General features: G+C 36.4%; 1 protein-coding gene across 6 annotated transcripts in view; it reads left to right on the top strand.

Annotated features, from left to right (window-relative positions):
- Nucleotides 1–23,844, top strand: part of SYNE2 (spectrin repeat containing nuclear envelope protein 2) — a 346,465-nt gene that overhangs the window by 132,061 nt on the left and 190,560 nt on the right. For all 6 annotated transcript variants that reach the window (XM_037832561.1, XM_037832566.1, XM_037832565.1 and 3 more), the window contains exons 24-32: nt 1,032–1,243; nt 1,384–1,432; nt 2,300–2,418; nt 2,642–2,768; nt 4,304–4,461; nt 5,268–5,415; nt 6,077–6,687; nt 7,713–7,892; nt 9,831–9,981. In XM_037832561.1, coding sequence (XP_037688489.1) covers nt 1,032–1,243; nt 1,384–1,432; nt 2,300–2,418; nt 2,642–2,768; nt 4,304–4,461; nt 5,268–5,415; nt 6,077–6,687; nt 7,713–7,892; nt 9,831–9,981 — 1,755 coding nt within the window. The remainder of the gene's footprint in view (nt 1–1,031; nt 1,244–1,383; nt 1,433–2,299; nt 2,419–2,641; nt 2,769–4,303; nt 4,462–5,267; nt 5,416–6,076; nt 6,688–7,712; nt 7,893–9,830; nt 9,982–23,844) is intronic.

Genomic DNA, 23,844 nt, shown 5'->3' with positions numbered 1-23,844 from the left:
TTGGCTACTTGCATGCTTCTCCTGGGAGATTTCACCCACTCTGGGATTCTGATAGCTCCTCTAGAACAGTAGCGCCTAAACCCTTATTTCCAGCCAAGTCCTTTCCCCACGCTCCATGCCTAATTGCTAACTGACTAGCAGGTATCACCAGGATTCCTTAGAGACCTCACACTCAGCATGTTCAAAACTGAGCCAAAAATATTTCCTCTTAAACTTTTATTCCTCTTATTTTCTGCGTCTTGGTTATGAAAAGATGGCATGGCTTTCTCAATCACACGCTTCCTCTCCTTGCCTTCTTCCCACTCTGACTTAAATGAGTCAGTTGCCAAGTCCTATCAGTAACTCTTCAGAATGGCCTTTTCTTTTTCTTCCTACCTATCAGTGTTGCCACTTCCCTTAGCCTAGTCCACCTGCTCTCTACTGCTGTGTCTCCTTCCATACCCACCGACAGAGTAATCCTTGTGAACCACAGTTCTCATGTCACCGGCTCACTGTTGCCCAAGGCCAACATCATACTCCTTAGGAGGCCGTGGGTTTCCTTCGCAGTCTGGTCGCAGGGCACCTCTTTAGCATCCCTTCTCCTGTGCTGTGCCCTGGCCCACACCAGACTACTTGTCTCTTCAGAACATCTGGTGCTTTTCACCCACCTGCTGCCCTGTCTACTGGGAATGACTTTTCTCCCTTTTTACTTGGAGAACTCCATGCTCATTCCTTCTGTATCTAGCTCCGATGGTTCCCTCTTGTGAAACATGCTTTCCCTGACTCTTTAAGGTGGGGAGTTGGTTCAATCATTACACTTCTCACATAATATCCTAATTACATGTGTGTGTACGTAACTGGGCTCTGGGTCCCTGTAGGGCTGATTTCCTCCTCTTCGTATCGCCAGCACCTGTTACCATACCAGGCACACTGTGGATGGCCTATAAAAGCGTGTGTTGTCAAAGTCACAAACATCTGTTAGTTTCTAATCCTTATGGAATAATCATGTAAACTCTTTCGAAACACATATCCTGCTTTATTTCTTTCATTAGGCTTGCTTTTCTGAGGAAGGCAGTCTGTACCAGCTTGATCACCACATGGATGTCCTGAGGGAGCTATGTGAAGAGCTGACTTCACAGAAGAGTCAACAAGAAATGAAGAGAGTACTCAAAGATTATGAACAAAAGATAGAAAAACTCAGGAAATCTGCTTCCGAGATTCATAAGACACTGCAACCCATGGTGGGAGGCATATCTAAAAGCAAGTTAGTACTTCATGAGAATCCTCCCTCTTCTGGGAAAAAACTAGATAGAACCTTTTGCAAAACCAGGTGACATTCATTCATTCTCTTTCAGGTATCATTTTTCTCCATCATTTTAATATGAAATTTTGATTCCTTCCTAGGTGGACCATGAACACATCTGAGAATGGAGGAAGGGATGCCCACAGTGAGGTACCATTTGCAAAATCAGATGATCAGCCATCAGCAGAAAAGATGTTATATGTGCATAATGTATTTTTGAAGTAAACTCAATGAAAAAGGCCAAGTATACAATAATTTACTTCTCATTAATTGTTGGTTTTATTATCTGGTTGTTTTGATTGAGAATTTCTACACATAATGCAAGGATGACTGCTTTTCAGAGACTCAGAATACAATGAACCAAATCTATAGCAAGCATAACTTAATTTTTCTCTGATTAAATAAAAGGTTCTTGCAAAAGTAGGCCATTTTGGATGATTGTGAATACATAATGTATCTGTGATACATTACTTTTGAGCGTACAAGAGGTTGAGCTTAATCTGTATAGATGCCTCAGCTTCACTGAGATGAACTAGTTCATCATTTGTTTTTTTCTCATGGTAATATATTTTACTTTCCTTGGAAACTGAGATTTCCAGATTCTTGAATTCTAGGTAAGTGGGCATTTACTGTATATCATAGCCTAGACTGCTAGTCAGAACTTGTGGGGAAGGAATGAGGTGTATTTGTTTTCAGTGTTCTGCTCCTGCCTGTTAAGCTTGTGTCCACTTTTGACTATGGCTACATGGTCAAAAGCAGAAACAGCACTGAGGGCTGGAAGTAGTCCTTTGCTATGCTGTCATAACCAATTAGAAGGTGAGACCCAGATTAATAAATCTCCTCTGTGCTATGGGAAGGCCTTCGTCTGAGCTGAGATACCTCAAATAGATTGTATTATCTTCTGGTTTTGGGTATGAAGCATCAATGGTACATCTTTGTGACATAAAGCATTTTATTTTTTCCATATAACTAAATATAATGAAGATATTATGTTTGCCATTTTACATATTTGCTTAGGCACAGGAACCGATTAAGGATTTTAGCTTGGAATCAGAGTTAAAGCCTCCACATGAAGAAAGCATTATGGAGAAGTATGAAAAGGATCACAATGCAACTGTAAATAATTTACTAGAGAGGTAAACTCTTTCAAACCACTGGAAAATCTATTAGAAATCTTTCCTCAGTGCAAACATATTATACTTAATAAGTTTTTTTAATTCTTTAGTTGTAATTTTTGCATGAGGTTCAGTAACTTAAACAATTTCCGTGAGATTTCCTTGTGCATAATTGACAGTAATTAAAAAATGTTTTTTGTCTTATTTTAAAAATTGTTAAAAGTTGCCTTAATTTTTGTTTGAGGTATGATACACAGCGAGAGATGTTTGAACAACACCTGCGAAACAACACATTGAGGATTACTTCAGATTTCTCTAGTGACAAGGAAAGGAGTAGTGACTGTCTACGGGATAAACTGACTGCTCTACAGGTAATTACTGAAAAAATACGATTTCTCTAGTTATCTCTTATTAGAGAATAATACCACTGTGAGTATAGACTTGCCCATTTTTGCTGAGGTCACATATGTTTCATGTTTTCAAAGAGCTCTCTCTTGGACTACATTTTTAATGTGACCCTATTCCAGAAATTCGTTTGCATTCAAGTACAAGACCCAGGAAAGATTATGGTTCAGGGTCCTAATTTATTGGTCATGCTCTAATCAACATACTGCAGATGTTGTGGAGTGCAGAGTTCTCAATTGTACTTTGGGTGGGTTTGAGGGCTTCAACCATAAACAATGTGTTTGAAGGCAATTTCAACAAACGCTGCTTCTGTGGTACTCCAAAATTAACAGTACATGAAAAACCAGTGACTTTGAATATTTGCTTTCATCCTTCTTGAACAAATTGTCACATTGTCTAAATTGCTGTTACACTGCCAATTGTTGGTTACCAGGTGTTGGGCTATGTGGAAGGGGCAGGGAGTGGAGGGCGGTTTCCCTCTAAGTGGTGGCTGATCTTGCTGGATAGCTTTCACAGGAAATACTGAATTTAACTCAGTAACCACAGAGAAATCAATCTGTCCAGTGGTGGGCACATGAATTGTAAGCACCACAAGTAATGTCTTCTTTATTTTGAAGATTATCTGGGCATTGCAATGCAACATTGTTGTTGCAAGTTTGGGAGTGTGTTAGACTGAACCCTCACTGAAAACCCATCATATGGAGGAAAGGGCCAGGGGTGGTTCCTGCAGAGCCCTCCCATATTTCCTAGTTTCCTTCCTTTTTTTGTACCAGTTCCTCAATCACGATCCTTTTTTTTTTTTTCCTGAAAAAGCAAATTTATGTGTTAAAATCTTTGTTGTTCAAGTGATGATTTAGCGCATTTTCATCATAATTAAGAAACTGTCTTGAGACCTTGCCCCAGTGACCGAATGATGAGTTTTTTAGGAAAAGCAATACTAATCCTTAGGGAGAATGAGGAATAAATTATACCAATGAGCATTCAGTAGGATTCTGTAGCAGTACCTTTAAAAAAATGAACCAAGATAAGAATCTGGAATAATATGGAATAATAGATGTTTAATTATAAATCCTAAATTAATTTCATTCACTTCTCATTTGTATAGAAGCAGTTTTGTTCACTCCAATTTCCTTTTGGTTTGAGGAGTGACATAGATTTATTATCTAGAAGAAACAGAAGGTCCCTTCTTACAACTTTGTGTGTCTTTCTGAATTGTATTCTGTATATTCTAACTTCGGGGAAGAGAATTTAATACCTTTGAAAGTCATATTGTTAACTTCCTTGACTTCACTGAATGGGTCCTTTGAGAGCACAGTTTAATATCGTTGTTCCCTAAAGGATAGTTCATTTGCAGATGGTTGCAAGATAATTTTTTATGCATTTTCATGTGAAAATTTGTATTTCCTCCCCCTGTTGGTGAATGTTTCATTTTGTAAGCACAGAATAATAATTGTGTCTATTAACCCATTCATGGATATATTAATTTTTGCATTTTATCTAGGTCTTAAAAAATGAAACTGACACTTGTTGGAAAGAGTTTGAAATCATTTCACGGAAATTAGAAAATCTTGTGAGTGACATGAAGAAGCCTGTTATAGCTAAGGCAAGAGACAGACTAAAAGGAAAAGAAGGAGAGCTTCAGATGACTCTTCATGCCAGGTATAATTCTGAGATTTATTAACTATGAATTTACTAAATTTATTAAATTTTTAAGAGGCCATTTTAACCTATGTTAGTACTATACTAATATTATTATTTTATTTAATCTTTACTACATCCTTAAGAAAGGCTACCATTATGATTGTCATTTCACAGATGAGGGAACTGATGCTCAGAGGGTAAATAACATAACCAAGACACAACACTAGCCCAGGACTTAAGTAGAACTTAAGGTGTGTTGAGTTCTGCAACACATGCTCTTCCCACTCTCTCCCCTTGGGCATATCACATAATCTCTCTGGGCTTTGGTTACCCTATTTCTAAAATTTTGATGCTATTATCCCTAATACATAGGCTACGTATCCCAGTATATGTCATCATTTTACGTGGGAGGAAACTGAGGTTTAGAGTCTATATGTTACTTATTTAGGATCACACATTTTATTTTATAATCAGTAGAGCTTATTCTTTGAAATCCATTATATTTCCAATAATAAAATAATGGAGCTTTTTAGTCCATCGAAGCAAAGTTAAATTACATTCAGTATTTTGTATTTCAGATGAGAGGGAAAGGCTTAGTATGTTTTAGAACAGTTTTCCATTCAGTGTGGTATCTATTAAGCTATTAAGAATATTTGGATATAGCAAACGACTCATTCTTTGGCATTTTGGATAATGTGGTGATCTGTACATTTCAATGAATGTGTTTTTATTGAATAATTACTTTCTTGTTTTTGGTTAAATATGTTTCATAGGATACCTTTCTGCTGTGCTTTTCTCTCACATCTGCTTTATTTTTCACCCAGAATGGAGTCTTTAGAGAATGCACTGCAGATTGTGTTACCAGTGGAGAAGGAAACGCTTCTTCTCTGTGACTTGGACCTACTCCTCTGTGAAATGGCCATTCAGGAATTTAATCTGACTGATGCTGATGGCATTTATCAGAGATTGAAGGTAAATATAAGTTTTCCAGTATAGTTACAGAATAATCAATCCTTCAGAGATTTATAGGCATTTATGGATTTTTAATTATACATCAACTGTGTATATATCGAATAAGGCCATAACAGAAAATTCTTCAATAATTTAGACTTGTTATTTATTTCTCAACCTGTTAATTCCTTGCAAATATGGAGGTAGGTAAATAATGGGTATTTTCTTTGAATTCAGAATGAAGGCTTGCTTCTGAATGCCTTCTCCAATGACTGAATTCCTAAATATCTTACTAGACTCACATGCTTAAATTGGCAAAAAATATTCTGCAGTTTACTTATTCCAAATCCCATCTTAAATAAAAAAAAAATTTGTTTCATTTTTCAGGTTGTAAAAGCAGATCTCTTAGTTCAATGTCCAGATATTTGCATGAAAACAGTAGATTTATATACTTGTTTTCCTTTTGGGATTGATACATCAGAAAGTGTATCAGATAAAAACAACTGGGCCATCTTATTGTTAGCAATTAAAAAGTTTCTCTCTGTAGAAGTTGTCAGCCTTGGTTACACTCAGGAGAATTTTTCTAGTTAAAACCTAGTCACATGATTTGGGTTTAAATCCTGATGTGCAGTCTTCCTTTCTTCTACCTTAGCATTTTCAGCTTTTCTTACCTTTATTTTAGAATATCCAAGATTCCATAGCAAATCAGATTGAAATATGTAACAATTTGGAACAGACATACAATTTTGCACTGAAGGATTTACACCCTTTTGATCTACATGCAATGCGGGATATTATCCTGAAATGCAGAACACAACTTGAAGAAATGAACCACAAGGTAGAGAGGAGTGAACTTGCTGTCAAAGCTCTGCAAGATTTTTTGGATTCCTTAAGAACAGTTGTGGTCTCTATTGAGCCCCTTACAGATCCTTCAGCCTCAAATACCTGGGTGGTACCAGCAAATCCTTTTACAGTAGAAAATAAAGAGGGAAAAATTCATCTCATGAAGGACAAGGCCAGACATTTGGATAAACATTTGAAGATGCTCAATATAAGCTTTAAAGATACTGAACAAGGTGAAAGCATCTCCTGTGAAAAACTGGTTGATGTCTTGTCAATAAAGTTATTTGAGTCACATGACTTTGGTGGATATGGGGAACTCAGTGAAGAAAACAAATTACTGGAGATTTGTATTTTCAAAAATAATGAACTCCTTAAGAATATTCAAGATATTGAGGATCAAATCAGTAAAATTGGTCTTAAGGATCCAACCATTCCAGCTGTAATACAAAGGTAAGCATTGTTTCCATGCATTTCATCCAAGATGACACTTTTCTGTATCTTCTCTATATCTTTTAAATGAAGCAAACACTTTCTATGTCTTTTTACTTCTATTCCAGCCCACTTTATTCAGTACTCAGCATTCTTTTCTATAGAAAGACTTCAAGCAAGCATCCTTTTTGTTGATATTATGCCTTTACAAATGTTACATTATTTTTTTCTCTTAAAAGTGTGCATTCACACAGACAAAGGAGTTTGAAGTAAGATATGTATAAAATATATTAATTACTTCAGTATCTCTTGTACTATTGTGTTTATCATGGAGATCTCTAGATAGAGGAAGACCTGGCAAATTCCAACCAGTTGATAATAAAGAAAGAATGGTAGAAAATGTACATGCCACATCTGTTGTCTCTATTTCTTCTTTACTTCTTTGGTCTTCTCCTCTCCTCCCATCAGGATTAGGGTGTGGATTGAATAGGAGGTCATGGGACTCAAAGAGGTAAGCTTAGTCTTCATTTTGGAGACTGAGAAGAATAGCGTAAACTGAAGTTGACGAGCTTCTCTATGAGTGTTCATATTTAACTCTGACGTTGCAGAGTATGGCCTCCAGGTTCTGAAAATGAAAATGTTAGCAAGAGTCACTCTTCTGGAACTCTCCTTTCTTTCTAAATCTCTCTCCGATTTTCTGTCTTCTCCTTTGCCAACCTCTACTCCCTCAACTTCAGTGGTCTCTTGAGGCCCTTTAGTTCTCTGAGTCCCTTAGCTTATTCTCATATGCATGTACATACCTTTTACAAGTCTGTTCTTCACAGAAAAAAACATTATTGCTTGTGGTTTTGTAAATGTAATATATATTTAAAACACTCGATTAGTATTCTGAAAATGCAAAGGGCCTCCTGAACTCTGTGATATAAATATGTAATTTTGACATAAACCTCATGAGGATAATTAGTGTGCCCCCCAAATTATCCATATTTGTGCCAGATCAAATTGGTTAATAATTTGCTTCCAAACTTTTCTCTTTCATAATTTAGGAAAAAATCATTAATCACACTGGATAAGGATCTAGATGAATATGAAGAAGAAAAGAAAGACTTACAAGAAATGGTTAATTCTCTTCCACAATTCAAAGGTGACAGAGAAAACATTCTGAAACAACAGTGCCAAAATACAGTACTCTTGTGGGAGAATACAAAAGCTGTAGTCACTGAATGGTAAGGAAAAAAAAATCTATCCTGAATCTAAAAAATTGTCTGTAGCACAGTGAATTTTTGATATTTTTATATTGGGAAAAAAAAATTCCCATAGACCTAAGGGTGGGGTGAGCACAAGAATTTCACAATCAGTGGACCAGTGTCTGGGTCAAAACCTGGAATTATGGATTTTAGCCAGAAGGCACATAAGTGTTTATCTACTTTGGATAAGAAATCATAGCTTTTTTATAACTGCTGTCCCACAACCTGTATTCATTTCCCTGTCACTGCTGCAACAAATTACCATAGTCTCAGTGGCTTAAAAACAACACAAATTTATTATCTTGCAGTTATGGAGGTCAGAAATCCTAAAATCAAATGGCTGCCTTCCTTCTGGAGTTTCTAAGGGGGAATCTGTTTATTTGACTTTTCTAGTTTCTGGAGGCTGCCGGCATTCCTTGGTTCATTGCCTGTTCTTCCATCTTTAAAGCCAGCAGTGTAGCATCTTCAAATCTCTCTCTGTCTCTATCTCTGTCTCTGTCTCTGTCTCTGTCTCTCTCTCTTTGACCTCTGCTTCTCTTCTCACATCTTCTCTGACTTTGACTCTCCTGCATCCCTCTTATAAAGATACCTGTAACTACAGTGGGCCCACTCAGATGATCCAGGATAATCTCCTTATTTTTAAGATCCATAATTTGACCACACCTGCAGAGTTCCTTTTGCCATGTAAAGGACCAGTCCAGGGATTAGGACATGAACATCTTTTGTGGACCATTATTCTGTCTAGCTCACCATCCCACTTGCACAGCAGACACTGCCTGTGAATTGCTGCAGTCATTCCTACAGAGCCTCAGCAGGACCTCAGAAATTTCCTTACCTGTGTTTGAAAGCCATTATCCATCAGTCCCAGTTCGCAGTTCTGCGGAATATTCTCCATCCATGCCCTCTGCCCTTTGCTCTCTGCAGAGGGGTGGGGTGCAGTGGGGAGGGCTGTCCCTACAGACTGCACCATGCAGGTCAAGGTCTCTGCTTGGATTAGGAAGTGGGGGTGCAAGTAGATCAGAGGGCACAGAGAGATTGAGAGAGAGACAGAGAGAGAGAGAGAGTTGGGGTGTTCTTTCCCCTTCCTCCCTGGCTCAGCATGTGGTTCTGGCAGCTCCCCGGGTTCCCTCCTCCATGGCTCAGGGTTTCTTCCCTTTCCCCTTGAGGCTGGGTGGTGTAACATCTTCCTCCTGTGGCCAGTCCCTGGGTGGCTTGGTGTCCACATCTTTATCAGTGGTCCTTTCACTGCATTCTCTTCAGAATTCCATCTTAGTACACCTCATGTTTCCTAAGGAAACCCTGAGATAATGACTGTTTGTTGTATTTGGTCTCATCTACCCTCTAATTTTACAGCAAAGAATTAAGTTCCAAAGAGGCTAAAGTAACTTGTCCAAGGTCACTCAACTATTTTGTGCCCAGCCATAACTAGAGGCCTGGTGTCCTAACTGCCACAGTATCTGTACTACTTCACTTTTTTGAGAAGACTAAATTTAGAATGAGATGATAGACATACCTATAAACATCCTACAATTTGGTGCATTAATATTGCAATAATCTCCAAGAAAAATGCCAGGGAAGCACTATTTTCCTAGATGCCTTTTCGTTAATGATAAAAACTAACATAGCTGATTCTTTAGGGTTATGAGTCCTGGGTTTCTCTCTCCAAGCTTATATCAGGTGACTTTAACATTGATGTGGTGAAAATGTCAAGCCAGTGATTATTTACACCATCTATTTGCTTGTAAATGCATGTGCCATCATTCTTAGAATAAAGTAATAAAATCATATTATAAACCATTTCAAGAAGAAAGATCCTCCTATAACTTATTAGTGATCAACTTGTAGGATTTTTGCAAAGAGAAAGAATGGTTTGTTGTTTTCAGACACTTAGCTGTTTTACGTTATTTCTCTTCATAGCCTTGAACAGTGTGAAAGAGTTTTGGAGCTCTTAAAACAATATCAGAATATTAAAAGTGTCTTGACAACTTTGATTCAAAAAGAAGAGAATATCATCTCACTTCAGGCTTCGTACATGGGAAAGGAGAACCTGAAGAAAAGGATAGCGGAGGTAAGTCCAAGTTCCAAAAGAAACTCTGCCGCTACCTTACCTACAATCCCTGGCAGTAAAGAGGATATTATAAATGGAGTTGTTTTCAAAACTTGGTTTAAAAGAAGTTAATAGTGACTCTTTTACTAGGTATCTAAGAATTTATTGAATTTATCACCAGAGCTAGAAAAAAGTGAGCCTGCAAGTTGATGCTAGGTTGCTTCTCTTTGGATTTTCAGAACGGTGTGTGGGTCTACTGGAGCCCCGGGGTCCCCCCTGCTGCTACTTCTTTAAGTAGCAGACAGCCTTTGCACTGACCTTCTATCTAAAAGGAACCTTCAACTTCATTGCAGGCTTACGAGAATGAAGATACTGTAGCAGAATATCCCTTCTGTTTTTAGTAGACAAAGGAAAAATTACATTTTTACTTATTGACTTTCTGTAAAGATGTATAAGTTTATCTCTAAGCTGCTCCAAATCTGTGTTCATAGTCTCATCATTCGCAACTTCATATTGTCTAAGAAGAGTAATATTTTTGGACACTAGGTGTCATTCTTCTCCATGATTTTATGTGATTGTCAACCAGAGTGACAGAAGTATGGAATTGTTAGAAAAAAATTCAATGCACTTCACTATGTGACTATGCCAGAAAGTTGCTTTTCTCATTGGTTCCATGAGTACTAAGCTAATGTGCTGGCAAATTGTCAAAAGCAGGTGTGAAATATCATCACCTGATTGTTAGAAAGCAATTTTGTTAAATTTCCCAGGTGCAGAAAGCAACATCGGTGGACGCTTCAATAGAACAGATTCTTAGACAATGTAGTCTTTATTTAGAACTTTTGTTACCGGCCTTGCCATTATTCCTGACACCCAGGGTGCAGACACACAGTCAGTCCCACAGATCAGGAATGGCCAGTTTGGGAAGCACTTTCTCAGCCTCAGTGTCTTGCACTGACCAATCATGAAGAGCCGCTGTTCGGACACCAGTTGTATAACGTGTAACTCTGTCGTTGGCTTCTTACCAGACTTCATTGAAGGAGGTTACCAAGGTTATGACAGTCAGCTAGAGATGCCAAGATGCATCCTGCCTGGCTTCTTCCAGCAGAGGCAGCCTCTAGGTTTGGCTGGTCTCCGGATCTGGGAGGATCTTGTGCTCATTCCAGTGGATTTAAGAAGCTCTGGTTCCCCTCACAGAGAATCCAGCACGTTCAGCTTTACAATATCCTCTCTGCCTTGTGTCCCAGTTCTCATAACTACCCCTCTGCTGTGCCCCTGATACCAAGTTCCCACCGAGCACTCTTGTTTCAAGGACAGAGTCTCTGCCTTATTCACAGACCCTGAGTCTCTGCCCTGTGAACTGTCCAGATAATACTTCCTACTGGCTTGTAGCTTTTCTTCATTAAGGCTCCTCCTCCTCAGTCCTAGAGTCCTGCATGAGTCCTGTTGAATGGGAATCTGTTAACAACGGAAAGCCACCCTGGCCATGGGAGGTAGTTAAGTACCTGGCAGAGTACCTGGGACTTAGCCAACACCTCACTGAATGTCAGTCGTGATGCTCCATGCTGTTGTGTTCTGTCTGCATCGCTGCGTGCTCCCTGTTCCCTGGTGCTTCAACTCTTCCCACTACCCCATAACTGTATTACTCCAACTGGGCCTTATAAATTGATTTATCTAATAAATCTTCCTCCCATCACCTCCAGGCACATGAGTCTCCCTAATGGGTATCTAGACCCAGGCCTTGACCCTTCTGCCATCATTAACTTCTCTGTGGCCATCATAAAAGGACCACATCCCTGTTCTCAGCTAGGCCTGGCAGCTCCAAGTCCAGAGCCTCTCCAGAAAGCCAATCTCCCATTTTCCACCAGGTCATCTAACCTGGTGCAAGAAGACCTGGGGGTCTAAATAGGTTTCCTTTAAAAAATGTCATCCACTCTCCCTGTTTGTGGTCAACCTTGTGTGTCTGCCTTCATGGGCACATGATACCTTCACTTTCTAGCCTTTCTGAGATTCTGTAGCACAAATGATCTGACTTCTCTTGGCTCTTCCTTTTAACCCGCCCTCACCTCATTTCCTTTTAGGCTGAGGTTTCAGCTTTCCATGGTTTAAGGCAATTGCCACTCATCCTTCAGCTTTCCAGCCCCCAACTTCTCATCTCTCATCTACGAACATTCTTATCCTTTGCTCTCTCTGTGCTTGTGGTTTGTGCTGTTTATATACCTTTACTGTCATTATAGTCATTTTAGTGGCACTTGGGGAGAGAGCAGGGACAAACATGTATATTTGGCATACCATGTTGAAGTAGAGGTCTAGATGGTGTTTTTATTTTGTTTTAGTTTTGTATTATACTATTTGTATTTATAAATAGTAAAATAAAATGAAGAAGAATGTAAAGTAAAAACAAAAAGCCCTTTCTACTAGATGTCTTGTAACAATTACTACTGCATATTGTTATGTATCTACAGTTTTGAGTTCTGTCCTTTTCATTTAACATTGAAAGCATTTCCTCTATGCTTGTACATATGTGAAAGAAAAGGATTTTGCAGAGTATTTTAAAGTAGCCTGAGACAATTATTAATTCATAGATTTTATGCAAGGGAGAGAAATGCTTTCAAAAACAGTCCTTATTATGTAAACAATCAATTCTGATTATCTAATTATAATGATCTGTAACATCACAGACATGGCTATCACAAAGCTCATGATCAAGGTCAACCCCCAATGGCAAATATACCATATTTCATTAAATCTAAGGCTTTATTATAAGATACTTCTCAATTGATGATATAAAATGTGAAAAAGTACTTGATAACACCTGTGATATGTCATTAATTACATATAATATCAGAATGTTTTTTTCACATTTTACTGAAAAAAATAAGCTATATGCTAACAGGTGTGATTTCTTATAACAAATACATGTTGTCTGAAGTTTATAGGTCAACAGTCCTTGGAAGATAACTATTAAACTAAACCTCTAAATAGTACAGAAAAATTCTTTTTTTTTAGTGAAAAGATTTAGACAGAAACCCAACTTCATGATTACAGAACATAGAATGAGAATAGATTTTACTTAAAAATATGGAAACATATGTAAATATTTGCCAACTTTATCTTGGTTTTGAACAAAAAATAATGGCTAATCCAATTCTTTGACACCAGTGACAAGAACCACTTGTGACAAGAGCTTCTTATAGTCCCTTACTTAAAACATGTGAAAACTTGTAGCTTCTTATTTGACTATAATTTTATCCATGGATAAATCAAAGAATGTGGGCTTTTAAGAAATTATTTCTGTACACAGAATTCATATTCATATAATTCATAAATATTTATGACTGTGTGATAGTAAAACATATTTCACTTCAACATGCCCCCACAGATGGAAATTACAATGAATTTTTAATTTCTTGTTATTTTAAATGATGCTATAAACTGGAAAACATTTTCAATAAATATGAAAGAATAAGGTTTACAGTAATACATAGAGAACTTATAGAAATTAGCAAGAAAAGCACAGATCCTGAAGGACATTTTCACATAGGAAATAATTTGACCGCTAACCAAAGGAAACTGAAACTACTTAAAGATAGCTCTTTTGCCTTTGGTATTATCAAAGCTTTTGATATCAGTGAAATGAGGACTCTTTATATTGTTGGTGGAAGAGCAAATTGGTACTACACTTTTGGAAAACAGTTTAACAATGATTCAAGATCCTTGAAAATTTTTCTAATGTTTGACCAAATGTGTCAATTCTAGTAATCTATTCTAAGGAAATATGGAAATACTTAATACCAAAGATGTTCACTGCAGAACTTTGCAAATTTACCGATACCCTTTTTTCTTTATTGATCTGACTCTGTCCCCTTACTCCCCCCACCCAATAAATGATTTGCCCCAGAAGCCAAAACACCCTGAAGCTAGAAAATCAGTTTTATTTCAAATAGGATTATCATAAGGCTTTGAGGTTTTAAATAATCACAATAATGTGGTGATAATTATAACATCTATTGATGGCTTGGTCATTATGTGCCAGGTACTTTGCACATAAATAAATTCTTTTGAATGGAAGATATGTAATTGTAATACATTGATTTAATCATTTCATTCTCACTCTAACCCTGTAAGGTAAGTAGTATTATCCACATTATACTAGTGAGAAGACTGAGGTACAGAGAATTTTGGAAGTAACTGTAGGGGTTTTAATGTAATTAAGATGATATTATGGATAGGACACAGAATTCCCAATCCTGCCCGGCCAATTTTCCTTCTTTGCTGTAGAATTGTCAAGGGAGATAAGTACTCAAAGAATATAACCAAATGGTACTGCTTTATTACTATCTGAACAAATGTCCAGTCTGCAGCAAGTTCTCTGGTAAGAGAGAAATTGGATCGTGCAGCCCAGCATAAATACCTGCAAGGCCCTTATCACCTCCAGATCTAAACCGAATCTTAGGATCTTTTCTCTCCTTGGTTGGCTACATTTAGAATAGTTCATTGAACCAATGACCTGGCTTCTTCAGCATTTGTGTGCAGAAGAGGGAGGATAGTTGCAAAATGTCAGTTCCAAAAGAGTATCTCATCTTACCCATTGAACAAAGAGGAAGCAACTCGAAGAGAAAAAAAGAGAACCATATCCACATGCTGAATTTTTCATGTGCAGTGATCCTGCCCACTAGTAAATGTGGTCCAGTTTATGTCTTGGCATCTGGACTGTCAAAATTTACAGCTTCCTTCTGTGAAAAAAAAAAGTGAAGATAAGGCTTAAGTGACTTTCCCAAGATTACATGGCTAGTAAGTGGCAGAATCATTATTTAAACCCAGGTTTATCTAATTGCAAAATCATATTCAATCATGAATACTGCCTGGTCCTGAAAGCATATTTGAAATATGTATAAAGCAGAGGTAAAAATTGATTAATTTTGCTTTGTCCATACCCCTTACTCAACTGTAAAGACTTTCTCACCAAAGGCATTTTTGAAATTAATAAAATGACAACTGTAATTACCTTTAAGAAATGTAGGAAAGTCTAGCCTTATTGTGTCCAATTTGCATCTAGTATGTTATCTAGCATATATGCACTTTATAAATTTACTGAAATAAATTATTTTGAATGGAAGATATAGTAATTATAGTACATTAATTTGATCATTTTATCAGAAAATTTTTAACTGTTTTAAAAAAGCAAATTTTATTACTGATTGTTAACATAACTCTCAGTTAATTTTGTAATGACATACGTACTATCTTCAGAAACAGTCAATTCCTGTAGTATATGTCTTCACAATGCTTTGCACCAGTGGCTGAAATACGATATCACTGAGAACTTTTGTCCTTCAACACCATAGAAACCTGGATGTTTATCTAGGATATGGTGCCAAATTTCCACTCTCTTTAATGAAAGACAGAAGTGTAAATATAAGATTAGAAGGCAGGAATACCAGGGGACCATTAAAGTTTGGGAAATGTAAGAGTAGGCCTTGTTTCTTTTATTTTATACCTGTTCCATTCATTGTAGAACAATTACCACCATTACCGTCTAGGCTAAAAAGTAACCTCCCCTGCCCCTTCTTTTCTCGTCATCCAGTAGTAGCTTGTGTTACTGTGCCTTAAAGTTCTTTGCATATAAAAAATGTTGTGGATTATATATAGATGTGTATATATATTTTTTCATTTAATTGAACAGACATTTGTTATACCAAATGCAGAGAGTCTTGAATCAGGAGAAGGAAGACCTGGGTTTCTATCCCAGCTCTGCTATTATCAGTCAGGGACCAGTCAGGAAATGGTCACCTCTCCAAGTAATTTTTTTTTTTTTTCCATTTTAAAGAGTTTGTTTCTGTTTGTTTATTTAAGCTTTTTATTTGTAAATAATTGCAGATTCACATGCAGTTGTAAGAAATAATACACAAAGATCTTGGTAATCTTATATTGAGTTTCTCCCAATGTTAACATCTTGTAAACTATAGTTAGTAGTATAATTATAATATTTTTTCATCAACTGCAACAAAGGTGTCACACTAATGTAAAGTGTTAATAACAGAGAGGTATATGGGAACTCTGTATTACCTGCATGATTTTTCTATAAACCTACAACTTCTCTAAAAAAAAGGAATTTATAGATAATTTGTGTATTTAAAAAACTATAGTACATTATCACAATCAGGATATTGATATGAGAGAATCAAGATACATAGCAGTTCTATCACTCCAAAGATCCCTCATGTTCCGGTTTGCTGACACACCCACATGCTTCCTGCCCCCCACCCACCCCATTTAAAAGCACTGATAACCACTAATTTGTTCTCCATTATTAAAATTTGTCGTTTAAAAAATGTTACATAGATGGAATCATGCAGTAGTTAACCTTTTTCGGATTGCTTTTCTTCACTTAAGCATAGTTCTCTGGAGGTTCACCCAGGTTGTCAATGTATCACAACATCATTTCTTTCTTGCTGAGTAGTAGTCCATGGTAGGAAATATACCACAGTTTGTTTAATTATTCACCCATTGAAGGACATTGGGTATTTCCATTTTGTCTATCATGAATAAAACTGCCATAAACATTCATGTAGGCATTTTGTGTGAACATAAATTTCCATTTATCAGGAGTAAATGCCCAGGAGTGCAGTTACTGGGTTGTATGTTAAGTGCATGTTTGGTTTCAAAGAAACTGCCAACTGGTGTTTCCATAGTGGCTGGTACCATTTTACAATTCCACCAGCAATTTACATGAGAGATCCAGTTTTTCCACATCTTTGCCAATATTTCATGGTGTCTCTATTTTTTATTTTAGTCATTCAGATAGGTATCCACCAATCTTAGGGAAAGGGCACTTCATCGTGATTTTAATTTGCTTTGCCTAATAGCTAACAATAGTTTGTACTTGTGCTCTTTTCTTGTGCTTATTTGCCTTCTGTATATTCTCTTTGGTGAAATGTCTCTTCTTGTCTTTTCCCCATTTTCTAATTGAGTACTTTTTTTTTTACTGTTGAGTTTTGAGTGTTCTTTATCCATTCCACACACTAGTCCCTTGTTGGATGTGTGATTTGCAAATATTTTCTCGGAAACTCTAGCATGTCTTTTCATCCTGTTTACAGGGTCTCACATAGAGAAAAAATTAAAAATTTTGATGAAGTCCAGTTTATCATTGTTTCTTTTCATGGATTATGCTTTTGGTGTCAAGTCTAAGAACTCTGCCTAGCCCTACGTCCCAAGTATTTTCTTCTATTTTTTTCCTAAAGTTTTCATAATTTTATGGTATACATTTAGCTGTAATCCATTTTGAGTTTTTTTTTTTATAAGGTTTGAGACTTAAGTTGAGATTTTTTTTTTTTGGTCTGTGGATGTCCAATTGCTGCAGCACCACTTGTTGAAATTACTTCTGCACCTTTGCCAAAAATCAGTTGGGCTTGTTTGTGTGCATTTATTTCTGGGTTTTCTATTCTGTTCCATTTATCTATATGCCTTTCCCTCTGCCTATACCACATAGTCTTTATTACTGTAGCTATATAATAGGTCTTTAAAGCAGGTATATTGTTCCTCCTACTTTATTCTTCTTTTTCAAGTGTTTTACCCCTTTGTTTATAGTTCTTTTGTCTTTCCATATAAATTTTAGAATGAACTTGTGTACAAAAAGTTTTGCTGGGAATTTCATAGTAAATGCATTAATCCTGTGTTTCCCTTTGGGGAGAAACAATGTCTATACTATGTTGAGTTTTCCAATTCATGGACTTGTGCCATTTATTTAGATCTTCGTTGATTTCTTTCATCAGCATTTTGAAGTGTTCAGCATAAAAGTCTTATACATATTTTGTTAGAGTTACACCTACTTCATTTTGTTAGAGTTACACCTACTTCATTTTTTGAGTGTAAATGGCATTGTATATTTAATTTCAGTGACCATGTCTTCATTGCTAATATATAGAAATGCAACTGATTTTTGTGTACTTATCTTGTATATTGCAACCTTGCTGAACTCCCTTATTTGTTGTAGGAGTTTTGTAGATGGAAATTGGTGTCATCTGCAAATAAGGACAGTTGTATTCTTTTATTTCTGATCACTGTGCTTTTTATTTCTTGCCTTATTGCACTGGCTAGAATTTCTTTACAAGATTGAGTAAAAGTGATGGGTGTGTACAAACTTGCCTTGTTTCCAATCTTAGGGGGAAAGTGTATTTATAATGTCAGCTGCAGGTTTTTCTATAAATGCTGTTTATCAAGTTGAGGAACATACCCTGTATTCTTATTTTTCTGAAAATTTGTATTACAAATGGGTGTTTAATTTTGTCAAATGTTTTTTTTTTTCTGACTCAATTGATATGATCATGTGATTTTTCTTGTTTTCTTTAACATGATGAATTACATTGATTGATTTTTGAATATTGCATTCCTGGAATAAATCTCATTTGGTCATAGTGTATAATTCTTTTTATATATTGCTGAATTTTATTTGCTAATATTTTGTTAAGGATCTCAGTGTCTGTATTCATACATGGTATTTATTTGCAGTATTCTTTTTGTGCTATCTTTGTCTGGTTTTGGTTTCCCATAAAATGAATTGGGAAGTACTTATCCTCTGTTTTTTAGAAGAGATGGTGTAGAATTGGTGTTAACTGATGTTTAGATGCTTGGTAGAATTCTCCAATGAAACTATCTAGATCTGGAAATTTCTTTTTTTGACTGTTTTAAAATTATAAATTCAATTTCCTTATTAGCTATAGGCTTTTCAAATGATCTGTTTCATATTGCATAATTTGTGGTAGTTTGTGTGTTTTGAAGAATTAGTCCATTTAATCTAAGTTGTCAAATTTATGTATGTAGAGTTGTTTGTAGTATTCCATTTTTATCCATTTTATAACCAAAGGGTCTGTAGTGTTATCCCCTGGTTCATTCCTGATACTGATAACTTGTGTCTTCCCTCTTTTTTGCTTTTTCAGTCTAACTATAGGTCAGTTCATTTTATTGATGTTTTCAAAGAACCACCTCTGTGTTTCATTGATTTTCGCTATTGTTTTTCTGTTATCAACATCACTGATTGTCTTTATTATTTCCTTCTTCCTTCTTGCTTTGGGTTTATCTTGCACTTCTTTTTCTAGGTTCTTGAAGTAGGAGCTTAGATTATTGATTTGAGACTTTTCCCCTTTTCTAATATATGCATTTAATGCTAAAAATTTCCCTCTCATCACTTTTTTAGCTGTGTCCCACAGATTTTGATATGCTGCATTTTCTTTTTCATTCACTTATGTATATATGGCCCAGGGTGCGGTCTATCTTGATATTTGTTTTATGGACTCTTGAAAGTGTGTATTCTGTTGTTGGATGGAGTATTGTATAAATATTGATTAGATTCTATTGGTTGTTGGTATTGTTGAGTTCTGCTATATACTTGCTGATTTTCTATCTTGATGTTCCATCAAATGCTGAGAGGATGTTGAAGTTTTCTACTGTAATTATGGATTTGTCTATTCCTCCTTTCAGTTTTTGCTTCACATATTTTGCAACCTTGTTATTTAGTGTATACACATTTAGTATTGCTATATCATCTTGGTGGATTGACACCTTTAACACTGTATAATGTCCCTCTCAGTCTCTGGTAATTTTCTTTGATCTGAAGTTTACTTTATTCAATACTAATATGAAGAGTGGTTATATCTCTTAGATATTTTCATTCTTTTACTTTCAACTTGCCTATATTGTTATAATTGAACTGAGATTTTCTACACAGCATATAGTTAATCATGTTTTCAAGTCACTCTGCCATTCTCTGTCATTTAATTGCTATATTCAGACCATTTACAGTTAACGTAAGTTTTGTTATATTAGAGCTTAAGCCTACCTTTTTGTTTTGTTTTGTTTTCTGTTAGTTCTCTCTTTTTTATCTAACTGCCTTCTTGTGGATTACTTGAATATTATTTTTTGGATTCTACTTTTCTCTATTGATAGTGTTTTTAAGTATATGTCTTTGTATAGTTTTTCTATGCTTGAGTTAGGTATTATAGTACCTAGTACAACACCAGTGTAGGTGTATATAGCAGAACTCAACGATACCAACAACCAATAGAATCTAATCAATATTTATACATTTAATGTAAGTTTTGATATGTTAGGGCTTAAGTCTCCCTTTTTGTTTTGTTTTGTTTTCTGTTAATTCTCTCTTTTTATCTAACTGCCTTCTTGTGGATTACTTGAATATTATTTTTTGGATTCTATTTTTCTCTGTGTATAGTGTTTTTAAGTATGTATCTTTGTATATGTTTTTCTATGCTTGAGTTAGGTATTATAGTACCTAGTACAACACCAGTCTACTGGTCATAGTTTCACCAGTTTCAACTGAAGTATAGAAAACCTGTACCTCCCGGTTATATCTCCTTACTTCTCTTCAGTTTCTAATGTAATTGTCTTAAAATTTTCCTCTACTTACATTTTATGACCACATCAGACAGTGTTACACTTTTTACTTCAATAGTCAACACAATTAAAAAGACTCAAGAGGAGAGGAACCCTATTACATTTACTCATATTTTTTCTTACCTTATTCTTCTTTCTTCCTATAACAAGATTTCCTTCTCTTATCATTTCCTTTCTGTTTAGAAACTTCCTTTAGCATTCTTTAGGGTAGGGCTGCTGGGAACAAATTCTCTTTATTTTCCTTCATCTGAGAATATCTTGATTTCTCCTTCATTCCCGAAGTATATTTTCACTGGATATAAGATTCTCAGTTGACATTTCCTTCTTTTTAGCACTCAAAAAATGTCCCTCTTCCTTTTGACCTCTTTGGTTTCTGATGAGAAATCCTCTGCCTTTCTCGTTATTTTTCCCCTATAAATAAAGTGTCATTTCTCTTTGACTGCTTTCAAGAATTTTTCTTTGCTTTTAGTTTTCAGAAGTTTGACCGTTTGTGTCTTGGTGTAGATTTCTCAGGGGTTTTCCTTTTTCAGTCCATGCAGCTTCCTGATTCTAGGTTTATTTTATTTTTTGGCCAAATTTGAAAATTTCAGCCAGTATTTCTTTGAATACTTTTTCATCCCCACTCTCTTGCTCTTCTGTGGGACTCAGATGACATGAATGTTAGATTGTGTTTTTTTAGTCCTCCGGGTTCTTTTTTTTTTCCTTAATTCAGTTTTATTGAGATATGTTCACAAACCATACAGTCATCCATGGCATACAATCAACTGTTCACAGTACCATCATATAGTTGTGCATTCATCACCCCAGTCTATTTTTGAACATTTTCCTTCAACCAGAAAGAATCAGGATAAGAATAAAAAATAAAAATAAAAAGAAGCACCCAAATCATCCTCCCCATCCCACCCTAATTTTCATTTAGTTTTTGTCCCCATTTATCTACTCATCATCCATACACTGGATAAAGGGAGTGTGATCCACAAGATTTTCACAATCATACTGTCACCCCTTCTAATCTACATTGTTATACACTCATCTTCCGCAGTCAAGGCTACTGGGTTGCAGCTTGATAGTTTCAGGTATTTACTTCTAGCTATTCCAATGCATTAAAACCTAAAAAGTATTATCTATATAGTGCATAAGAATGTCCACCAGAGTGACTCTTGACTCCATTTGAAATCTCTCAGCCAGTGAAACTTTATTTTGTTTCTTTTTGCACCCCCTTCTGGTCAAGAAGATGTTCTCAATCCCACGATCCCAGAATCAGACTCATCCCCAGGAGTCATATCCTGCATTGCCAGGGAGATGTACACCCCTGGGAGTCAGGTCCCATGTAGGGGGGAGGGCAGTGAGATCACCTCCAGGTTCTTTTACTTCTCATTTTTTTTTTCAGTTTATTTTTTCTGCTTTTCAGATTGGGTAATTTCTATTGTTTTACCTTCAAGTTCACTGATTGTTTCCTTTGTCTCCTCCATTTCTGCTGTTGAACCCATCCATTAAGTTTTTTTAATGCAATTTTATTGAGATGTATTCACACACCATACAGTCATCCAAAGTACAATCAGTTGTTCACAGTACCATCATATAGTTTTGCATTCATCACCACAATGTTTTGAACATTTTCATTACTCCAAAAAATAAGAATAAAAATATAAATAAAAGTTAAAAAGAACACCCAAAGCATCTCATACTCCTTTTTCCCCCCTATTATTCATTTACTTTTTGTCCTCCTTTTTTCTAGTTATCTGTCCATACACTGTGGGAGCCAGAAGGTTTTCACAATCACACAGTCACACTGTATAAGCCATATAGTTATACGATCATCTTCAAGAATCAAGGATACTAGATTGCGTTCACCAGTTTCAGGTATTTCCTTCTAGCTATTCTAATACACTAAAAACTAAAAAGAGATGTCTATATAATGCATAAGAATAACCTCCAGAATGACCTCTCAACACCATTTGAGATCTCTCAGCCACTGAAACTTTGTTTCATTTCTCTTCCCGCTTTCGGTCAGGAAGGCTTTCTCAATCCCACAATGCAAGGTCCAGTCTCATCCCCAGGAGTCATGTCCCACATTGCCAGGGAGATTTACACCCCTGGGAGTCATGTCCCACATAGTGGGGAGGGCAGTGTGTTTACCAGCCTAGTGGACTTAGAGAGAGACAGGCCACATCTGAGCAACAAAAGCGGTTCTCTGGGGCTGACTCTTAGACAAAATTGTAAGTAGGCTTAGCCTGTTTTTTGCTGTAACAAGCTTCATAAGGGCAAGCCCCAAGATTGAGGACTTGGCCTGCTACAATGAATGTTCCCAATGCTTGTAAGAATATCAGGAATTCTCCAGGTGGGGAAGTTTAATGTTTCCACATTTTTCTCCAAGCCCTCAAGGGGGCTTTGCAGATATTTTTTATTCTCTGCCCAAATTACTCTGGGATGCAGTGAAGTTTCACACTAACTTGTACAAACCAACCAGATCTCACCCCCTATTCAAGGTTCCATGTAATTATGGTGTTTGAATAAACTGACCAAACAAGTTAACTTATACCATGTGCTACAGAAAATATAGATTTTCCACCAAATAACCATCTCTTTCTTTGGTCTCACACAGAATTTGAGGTTTTAAAACACAACCAATATCATCTTTTTCCCTTTAGTCTGGTTTACCTTAGTTCTAATCAAGTCCGTTTCATTCATACCTGTAATTGGAGTCTGATCTCTTTTCAGCTTTTTTAAACATTTGCTGTATGGGGTAATGCTGACATTCATAGCTGCTGAACTGTGGCTCTGAGTCTCAGGTGTCACACAGATAATCAAAGTCCCAGGGCCCAGGCAGGTTATACACAAACAGCTCAGCATGTCAGAATTTAGAGACAACTGTTAAAACTCATACATAGATGTGACTGCTGCAAAAGTTTACAATCCAGGAAACTTTACCATAAGCCTTTCCCTGATACCCTGTGCTCTCAGATTCAATTCTCAGAGTTTTCACATTATAGTTAGTCCATATTAGTGAGGCATCATAATGTTTGTCTTTTTGATTCTGGCTTATATCACTCAACATACTGTCCTCAATGTCCATTTACCTAGTTGCATACCTCACAACTTCATTTCTTCTTTCCCCCATTCAGTATTCTATTTTATGTATACACCACAGTTCACCATTCTGTTTATCAGTCGATGTACTCTTAGGCCACCTCCATACATTGTGATTCATGAATTCTGCTGTGCAATGTTCACTTGTGTCCCTGCTGTCAGTTCTTCCAACTATAGTTTCAGGACCATATGGCAACCCCATAGTTAGCTTCCTGTGTAACCTCCACACTGCCCTCCAGCTGGGCTGTGCCATTCTGCCTCCCTACCAACAGGGAATAGGTTCATCCCTCTCTCCACATTTTGTCCAGCACTTGAAACCCTCTGTTTATTTTTTAAAGTTTTATTCACACACCATATAATCCACCCTAAGTATACAATCAGTGATTC

Source organism: Choloepus didactylus, chromosome 4 (assembly GCF_015220235.1).
Source record: "Choloepus didactylus isolate mChoDid1 chromosome 4, mChoDid1.pri, whole genome shotgun sequence".
NCBI classification, from domain to species: Eukaryota; Metazoa; Chordata; class Mammalia; order Pilosa; family Megalonychidae; genus Choloepus; species Choloepus didactylus.
The sequence above is the reverse complement of the archived record's forward strand: the minus strand, read 5'-3'. Positions and strand labels throughout refer to the sequence as shown.